General features: G+C 38.8%; 1 protein-coding gene across 1 annotated transcript; it reads left to right on the top strand.

Annotated features, from left to right (window-relative positions):
* Positions 1–1360: 1360 nt before the first annotated feature.
* Positions 1361–9631, top strand: LOC136693732 (zinc-alpha-2-glycoprotein-like). The gene is made up of 7 exons (XM_066666866.1): positions 1361–1482; positions 3536–3808; positions 4348–4635; positions 5034–5318; positions 5573–5686; positions 6084–6152; positions 7842–9631. Exons 1-7 carry the CDS (start codon positions 1419–1421, stop codon positions 7880–7882), a joined length of 1134 nt encoding a protein of 377 aa, XP_066522963.1. The 5' UTR covers positions 1361–1418; the 3' UTR covers positions 7883–9631.
* The last annotated feature ends 242 nt before the right edge of the window (positions 9632–9873 follow it).

Below are 9873 nucleotides of genomic sequence, written 5' to 3'. Positions count from 1 at the left end.
AGTAATATTAAAAATACATTTAGAATACACTCAACAAACCTTGATGAGGCACATTGGAGAAACTACACTGTAATTACATCCACACTGTTTAAGGTTGTCACTTCTTGTGATGTATTTATTCTGTTAATATCTAAAAGTCTAATACTCTTACACTGTCTCTTGAGCAGGGCTCTTAGTAACACATCTACATTTATCACAGCCCTAGTCCACTGACTGTTTTTTTCCCACAGGTGAGGCTCCTGTGGGTTTGCTTTGTAAGGTATTTAACATGACAGAATTTTGTGTGAATTCATGTGAAAGTAGTGAGAGTGTTTGTGAAAGGGATTTTATTTTGTGCAGTGATCATATAGTTTACTGGATGTGATTATAGACGTGTACACGTGTCATTTATTTTTTGTTTAGGAATAATGTTTTTTTCCACAGTGCTGGGGTCAAGCTGGTTTATTATTATTATTATTATTATTATTGTTATTTACAACTTCTCCAGATTTTGAAGATATCGCCTCACGTGGGACTGAAGAGGCTGGTGTACATAAAAGCTCCAATGCCAGCTAATAAAGGCTTAGAGCAGAGTAGGCACTTCACCTGAGACAGACATTATCCCCACAACTTTAAAACCATTCATTTATCATTTAAAATGGTGCATATCTTCGTTTTAAAATAATTTTAAATATGTTTTATCACAGGACAACGCTTGGTTTTATGACGACACTATACAGAGAATAAATATGAAACTGCAATTTTTTTTACATATTTAATTAAGTATAAGTTCTGAATTGTGCACATCCTATTAATTTAACAGAACTGATAAAATGGCGTAAATTTATAAGGCAGCCCAGTAAACATTTTGCCGTTGATTCCACGTTGAAATAACGTAATGACTGCCGTCTAATCGACGTATTATTAAGGTTGAAAATGAAAGTTGAAAAGACGTCCAAACACAGACATTGAAAAGACGACTATTAGACGTATTTTGGACGTCCACTGACGTTATCAATTGGTCACCATTTTTAAGATGGATTTTGGACGTCCATTGACGTTTAAAATATGTCCTTGACGGACAGACTACATTTAGACCTACTTTGAACGTCCAGGGACGTTCCTTGTTTACTGGGAGTGGTTTTTTTTTTATCATTTTTATTTTTTCGCTGGTTCCATTTTCACTATTCATCTGTGTTTCAGTCTCTCTCTCTCTCTCTGACGTCATTGGTCACATGATCATTGTAGAACGAATCACGCACTGATACAGTGGTTCGAAGTCTCATTTTTTGACACACCCCGCGAAGCTTCAAATCCAAGGGTGACATCACAGTGAATTTGTAACGGAAAACACTGATCTGGGGACTTTATTATATCAGAGAGAGAGAGAGAGAGAGAGCGAGCGACTGAGTGAGTTTAACCCGGGACTGAGTGTGAAGATGGGGGTCGGTCTAGCCCCCGTCGCTCTGCTCCTGTGCGCGGTGTGTGCTCCTGCTCTCGGAGGTAAGTCGCGCCATTTCGTGAAACCGAAAGTAAACGCGGGCCGTCTAACGGAATATTATACAGAGGAGCCGGTATGGACTCACTGAGCTCTGTTAAAATATATGAAGCAGTGGAGCCAGCAGGAATTAAATACATAACATTAAAGTGTGGCAGCGTTTAGAGGAGCGCGGGTTTGAACAGCCGGCTGGTAAAACATGTAAGCGTTACTGTGGGGGATTTACCCTACATTAAGACGTGTTGTTAGAAAAAACAAAAAACAGTTCAGTTATTCGAAAAATAACGCCTTTGTTCTACACGTGGGTTCAGCCATTTTCAGACGCGCAATGGCTTTTGGGTGGATCACGTCAAATGACGCAAAAGCAGCGAACGTTACAAATAAAGCACCACAGCCCACAATAGTGAGGTCAGGGGTAGCTGTAGCCTTTGTACTTTTTGGAAGTTTCCCATTAGATTCCTAGCAGCCAAAATTATACAATGTATTCTGTCCTGTTTTAGAGCACTCATTTTTCTGGTTCTTTCTTCAAAGTTTCCATGCTCAGCTTCATATTGCTAGCGTTGTCATGAACAACTGCTACTCACTTGTAATCTGGAACAGCAAAGGACTCTCCAAGCTTCTCCAAGCATTTGGGTAATATGAACCCTCGTACGGATCACCTCCATTACTTTGGTTGCCAACACAAAGTTACAAAGTTCCCACTCCTGCTTTATAAAGTGATATGTGACAGCGAGGTTCAAATGTCTGTTGTTAAATTTAATACAGAAGAGTTTTCAACAAGAGCTGAAATTTAATCTCAGAGATCACTGTACTTTAGAGACAAGGCCTGTGAAATGCTGGAGAGTTTGGGGATAGCGTAAGTTTGGGCTCCATCTTTTTCATTAATTGTCTAAAGCCTTTGTCCTTAACTATGTTAAGGGGTCTCATATCCATTGTAATGAACTCTACTGTGGCATCTGTTATCTCTTTCTTTATTTCTATTCTTTGTTATTGCTTTATTGAACTGCAGGATTTGCTGTGTAGTTTTGTTGGTTGAGAATGTTGATGGCTGTGAAGCAGCCGGGGGATACACCTATACGGACAGAGATGTTAATAGGCTGGGCAATTTTTATTTATTTTTGTAACTGATTTAGCCCCTAGTGTTCCCACATTACTGCCCTGTGAAGGACTGGTGCCCCCTCCAGGGTGTATTCCCGCCTTGCGCCCAATGATTCCAGGTAGGCTCTGGACCCACCGTGACCCTGAACTGGATATGGGTTACAGATAATGAATGAATGAATGAATGTTCCCACATTACTCCTTATGTTTTATTATATGAATCAGTTTCAGCCTGTAAGTGTCATGTATAACATTACTTTTAATGTCAGTCAGAGTCAGCTTCACCATCGCAGACACTAGTTAAGATAAGTTTTCTAACAGGAATATTCTCTTCTTTTTATATGTAATGTGTCAAGTAATAATACAGGCTTGTTGTGCCACCATGATATGTGAGTTGAATATCACATATTTGGCACACTGCTTTTGTCTTGTCTGCACCCAATTTGAATAGAATATCCGAATACCAAAATTAAAAACTGAATACCTACTCAACAAGCAAATACCTGAATATTCAGGTCCAGCCCTGGTTTTGTACATGAATATGTCTTGCAACTGAAGATTTGTTGACAGCTGAGCCTGTGTAGGGTGGTCCTACTATAGATGATGTTTGGATGATGAAGATTTGCTCTTCAGTAGATGGTGTTTATTTGCCAGAATGTGCTGTGGAGAATGTGGAAGTATAAAATTTCCTAAAAAAAAAAGAAATTGGTATTAAATAAAAAAAAACTAATAACAATAAACAAAAGTTTTCTGCTTGACATTTATTCATGTAGTTGGACATATGGTTTTACATAAGATTTTAGGGCAGTACATATTAGATATGCAGAAAGTGGCAAACTCGTCGCTGTCCATTTAAAAAAAAAAAAGAAAAATGTATCTCAAAAAAGTGCCTTTTACAGGAAAAGGGGGGCACTTTAACTAGAGATATTTTTTACACCTTTTTTTCTGATTCCATTTCAGATAAACACTCTCTGTTCTACATTTACACATCCCTGTCCAAAAATGTGGATCTTCCAGGGATCTATGATTTCACAGCAATGGGTTTACTGGATGATAGTGAGATCGACTACTACAACAGTAAAGATCAGATGAAGATTCCCAGGCAGGACTGGATGAGAGAGAAGATGCAGGAGGATTACTGGGAAAAAGGCACTCAGTCTCGCAAGAGCAAAGAGCAGTGGTTCAGAGTCAATGTGGACATTCTGATGCAGAGGATGAGGCACAATCAAACTGGTTAGTGACGTCTAAGCCATTCCACTTTAAAATATGTTCTCTTGTGATGTACCAGTGAATTTAACCAGCCTCCTGGGTTCATATCCCTGTATTTGCACTACTGTTGACACCGGTTCTGTTTATATTGGTACTGTCACTTAAGCTCCTCATCAGACCTAACTGTGACTTTTTTCAACAGAACCGGTATGCACTTGTTCACTTTAGTTGTTATATGATTATCTTGCACTATTGTCTACTCTGCCTTGTACATCCAGTATCCTACCTCCAAATCAGGTTATTGTCTTCAGTCAGTGTCCCATTGTCTCATGTATGTCTATCAGTTAGCTGCTGGTATCGTATGTCCTGCACTTGTCTTCTGTTGTCCTATATTTGTCATATATTTATGTACTTAGCTTAGTTGAATTTAGTCTATTTTTTGTTAAATGTTACTGCATCTTGGAGAGGAGGGTAACATAATTTCCATCCTTTGTAAGTCCTGTACATATGCAGAATTGACAATAAAACTCTCTTAACTCAATTGTCCTTATTATTTTTTGTAGATCTCCATGTTCTTCAGTGGAGACATGGCTGTGAGGTTGATGACAAAAATGGAAAAATGAAATATTTGAGTGGCATTGATGAGTACAGCTACGATGGATCAGAGTTCCTCTCCTTTGATGATGAAAACATGCGCTGGGTCGCTCCGGTTCCAGCTGCTGAGCCGACCAAAAGGAAGTGGGATAATGTGACGATCCTGAACCAGTACACCAAGGGTTACCTGGAGAGGGAGTGTGTGGACTGGCTCACCAAGTTCATGGAGTATGGACAAGAATCACTGAGAAATCACTGTGAGTATCCAAAGTATGTGCTGTTAGTTAATTAATGGAAGTTTGAACTAGTAATCTGAGGTTGAAAAGTATAATGTATGGCATATACAATAAATACTCTTCTTCGGTCATTTAAGACTTTCAAGTAACTACTGAGGTTTAGTTAAAGAAATATCTAAAATTTAATCCCAGCATCTACAACCATTTCAGGTGAAGGTATTGTGGTGGTTAATTGGGACACTGCAAGAATAAGTACAAATAAAATCTTCCCCAACTTACCACAAAGATACATAACAATGATGAATTTTTCCAGATCCATCAATGGTTGCTTGAAATAATACAAACATTTACTGAAAGGTCAGTAAAACATGCTTTGAATATAAAAAAATATATAATTTTTTTTTATTTTTTCTCTGTAGCTCCACCAGATGTTTATGTGTTTGCAAAGAAATCTCAGACTTCCTCAGACAAACTGACCCTGACCTGCCTGGCCACGGGCTTCTACCCCAAAGACCTGAAGATGAGACTGAGGAGATTCACCACTTCACTCCCTGATCATCTACTAACATCCTCAGGAGTCAGACCCAATGGTGATGGAACCTACCAGCTGAGGAAGAGTGTGGACATCCAGAAGGAAGATACAGCAGGATACGACTGTTATGTAACACACAGCACTCTCCAGGAACCAGTTACTAAAGAATGGGGTGAATACAGACACTACTTTTTAATAAGATCTGTTCTCTGAACTTTATTCAGAGTTTTTTGTTTTTAAAGCTGCAACGTGTAATATTTTGGGATATGGAGACCTCTCTGGTGGAGTTGTGTAATTACCTTTTCCCCATCAGATGAATCTTATAGTCTTTTCCATTTTTACTAAACTGTAAATGTTAATCTGATATAAAAACTGCAGAATGGCAGATACAGACTCTTCCATTAATTGTTATTATTTCCTTTTTAGATGGAAGTTGCAAGGACTGTAGGATGGGTATCATTGTAAGTTTTGTTGGAGGATTTTTCCTTGTGGTGATCGTGGTCGTGGTTGTCTTAGTCCTTCGACACAAAGGGATGATTTGTAAGTGGATTGCTCCACTCTCAAAGAAGCCTATAAACTGTTTTGTTTTCAGGGTACAAGGAGCAAATTCTGCAGTATACTTCATATTCTGACCAGTGCTAGGCTTCTTTTATACAGACTGAATGCACATTTGAATGTTTCTGTAAGCAAACATATGAACTAGCTGAATTTACTCATTATAGCAGATGCATGTCTCTTGATACTTCACGATCTCCTCTATACTCCTCATTAGTCCTTCAGAACTTGTTAATCTTTACTGTTTGTGTCTCTGAGATAAAATGCTTCCAGCTCCACATTATTACATACTCTGGATGTATTTCATAATTAAATGTGTATTTTTGATTACTAAAATCAAGCACACATAAGTTAAGCTTGTACTCTTGTGTGTATTTAACAGGCTGGAGAAGCGACGGTGAAACAAATGGAGACATCAACGGACCAGTGTCATACAATCAAGTTTCTATGGGTACGTGCATTACTAATGATCTTGTATTGCAGCAATTTACTCAAAGACAATACGCATCTGGATCATATGTGGTGTGTGTAGTAATAAAAAAGGATGCCCAGTAGATCTCTGTTAGCAGATATTTTAAGGGATATATTGTTGAGGAAAGATGGCAGCGCATATGGACATTGCTGCTCAATGCTTTCACTCTCTATCCTTGAACTTCTTATATTTGAACGTTATACTTCACCCTTGTTACATTCTGTCACATAAATAAGACCAACAGCCATCACAGTCTCCTAACAGTAGGAGTGCCAAATCATTTTTTTTGTTTTATATATAGAGGGGTTAGACAATGAAACTGAAACACCTGTCATTTTAGTGTGGGAGGTTACATGGCTAAATTGGACCAGCCTGGTGGCCAGTCTTCATTAACTGCACATTGCAGCAGTAAGACCATGTGCATCCAATGGTTCAAACATTGTATCCTGAAGGCGGTGCCATGTATCAGGACGACAATGCACCAATACACACAGCAAGACTGGTGAAAGACTGGTTTGATGAACATGAAAGTGAAGTTGAACATCTCCCATGGCCTGCACAGTCACCAGATCTAAATATTATTGAGCCACTTTGGGGTGTTTTGGAGGAGTGAGTCAGGAAACGTTTTCCTCCACCAGCATCACGTAGTGACCTGGCCACTATCCTGCAAGAAAAATGGCTTAAAATCCCTCTGACCACTGTGCAGGACTTGTATATGTCATTCCCAAGACGAATTGACACTGTATTGGCCGCAAAAGTAGGCCCTACGCCATACAAATAAATTATTGTGGTCTAAAACCAGGTGTTTATATATATATATATATATATATATATATAGATAGATAGATAGATATAGATCAGCGGCGATTGCTCTAAGACTGCAAGGGAAGCTCAGCTTCCCCTAAAATGTAAAAAAATAAGTGATCAAATATATACCGTTGTGTGTACATGTCATTGGATAAATGCTGGGCTTTGTCCCGCCCATCGGACGCTCAGCGTCTCTGGGGGTCTATGGGGCAGTGGGCTGGCCTCGGCTGGCCCGGACGCTCAGCTTCTGCATGATGATTGGATGATCTGTCTGAGGCTGAACCCCTTTTTGATTGACAGCGAAATGAGCGAATCAGCGATCCTTTGGTGTAAAGATCCGTGGGAGCACAGGCGGACACACTTCACATGGGCCAAGGTCGTTTAAGCAGCCTAGCTCTGCTGGCCATTAAGAGGACACTAGTCAAGTCCCTGGAAAAGACGCCTTGTTGGTACGACAGGGTCAAAGGTCATTTTCTTAAAATGGAACGGAGGGTAGAATTTACGTATAAATAAACCGACACATTTTATGATGTAGGCCGAAATTGAGCTTCCCCTCCTTGAAAGACCAGCATCCGCCACTGATATAGATAGTGCTGGGTGATTGACTGGCGCCCCCTCCTGGGTGTGTTCCTGCCTTGCGCCCAATGATTCCAGGTAGGCTCTGGACCCACCGCGACCCTGACCTGGATAAGGGTTACAGACAATAAATGAATGAATAAATGATCTTGAAGAGGATAAGCAGTTGCAGAAAATGAATGATTTGAACTGGACATTTCAGTAAAAATGGGTTGTTTTCTGACAGAAATGGAAACCAAAGCATGCTTATTATTTTTCTGAATCTTCATCTCTTTTATTTTCCAGAATGTGATGAGATGAACAGTGCCAGTGGGGTTGAAGGTTAAGTCCTTGCCTTTGAAGTCATTCTGTGACCTTACAAAGATGGACCGAAGTGTCAGAACTTGTCGAAGCTTAAGTACTAGTAGAGATATGAAGCAGTGACTAAACTTTTACTGGAGCTGTGTTCAATGTTAGCAATTGGAGCAAATTTGGGAATAGAAAGTCACTAACCATCAGGAAAATGTTTTGTGGGAGTGAAAGAACATTGCTCTTCTCCCTCTGTCCATGGCTGTGTTGCCCTTGAGTAAGGCACCTAACCCTCCTAATTGCACCCTGCTGCCCACTGCTGAGGGGGTATTCACTGCCCCCAGAATGTTATGGAGCTATATTGGGGTCAAAAGGTTTGTTCATTTGAAAAACAAATCTGAAACTAAAAGTTCATATCTGATGTTTCTCATAATCAATAATGCTGTCAGTCATTAGATACCACCCCTCTCTACTGGTGTCCTGCCTCCCATGCGAGAAAAGGGCTAGAAATATGAAACTGAAAAACAAGGATTTGAAAATTAAAATAAGATCTGTCACTGAAAAAGAGATGAAACAAACAAAAAAAATAATTAAGATTTGAATCTTAAAACATAAAATCTGCAATTGAATAATATAAGACTTCAAATATCAAAATATATAGGATAGTAAATTAAAATAAATTTATTTAAAATTTTTTATAATTGAATCAAAATTCTATTTAAACTGTAAAAATCTTCCTACACTTATTTTAATTTTGAAAACGTATTTTTGAAAGTTCAATTTCAAGATTTGAACTCTCCGTTCCTTATTATTTTTTTTTTCCCCTCCTACCTCAAATGAATAAAACTTTCAATAAATATGAAAGTGTAAACTTGTTGCACTGCTGTTTACATAGGTAACCAATATAGGTCAATACATTTCATTGCTTGTATTTATTACTTTTGACTTTGTAAATTCACATTGCTGTGAAGTACCAAACCACCACAATAATGATTACTGAAGCTTTTTTAATTTGAGACATTATTATTTGCGTTATACAATCTGTATTTCTTTAATATTTTGCCTATTTTATTCGTGGGGTAGTATTGCTGGATTCACAGATTTTCCTTTGAGAAGGTACTTTTCTGTTGGTATTTAAACCCAAATGGAAGAATATTTAAATATTTATCATTTTGCAGTTGAAGTAAATGTTAATCCTGTGCTTTCATAATATAATTTTCCACAAGCTTTGTTTTAAGTGTCAGAGCCCACCTGATTCACTTCACCTAAAACAACTGACTTTTAATACTCTCTCTACAATTTAAAACATATGATCCTGACATTTCAAAATGATGAAGTTTAACATCCATCATCTGTAACCGCTTATCCAATTTAGGGTCGTGGGGGGTCCAGAGCCTACCTGGAATCATCGGGCGCAAGGCAGGAATACACCCTGGAGAGGACGCCAGTCCTTCACAGGGCAACACACACACACTCGCACATACGGACACTTTCGAGTCACCAATCCACCTGCAACGTGTGTTTTTGGACTGTGGGAGGAAACCGGAGCACCCGGAGGAAACCCACGCGGACACAGGGAGAACACACCAACTCCTCACAGACAGTCACCCGGAGCTGGAATCGAACCCACAACCTCCAGGCCCCTGGAGCTGTGTGACTGCGACACTAACCTGCTGCGCCACCGTGCCGCTGAAGTTTAACATTTAATTTTAAATATTGGTGCCAAATGTGTCATTGTACTGTTTGTTATGTGTAAAATAAATTGTATAAAAAAGAATGAAATGGAGTGAATTAGGTTTGCTAGTTAGTTGTAGTGCTTTAGCTTATTTTTTTTATAGAATAAATAAATTATATTTGTGTAAATGTGTTGTTTTCAAAGTTTTATTTTTATTTAATATACTTATGCACATTTAACATGCATTTACCAAAGGGAATATTTTCAAGTGTAGAAGTATTGAGAAACAAGTTTGGGCCTGAAGATTTATTGCTCTATTCCTGCTCCCTAGGTGGGTAATATTGACTTACTTTT

The sequence above is a fragment of the Hoplias malabaricus genome, chromosome 4 (assembly GCF_029633855.1).
Source record: "Hoplias malabaricus isolate fHopMal1 chromosome 4, fHopMal1.hap1, whole genome shotgun sequence".
Classification (NCBI taxonomy): domain Eukaryota; kingdom Metazoa; phylum Chordata; class Actinopteri; order Characiformes; family Erythrinidae; genus Hoplias; species Hoplias malabaricus.
This window is presented reverse-complemented; position numbering and strand designations above follow the sequence as displayed.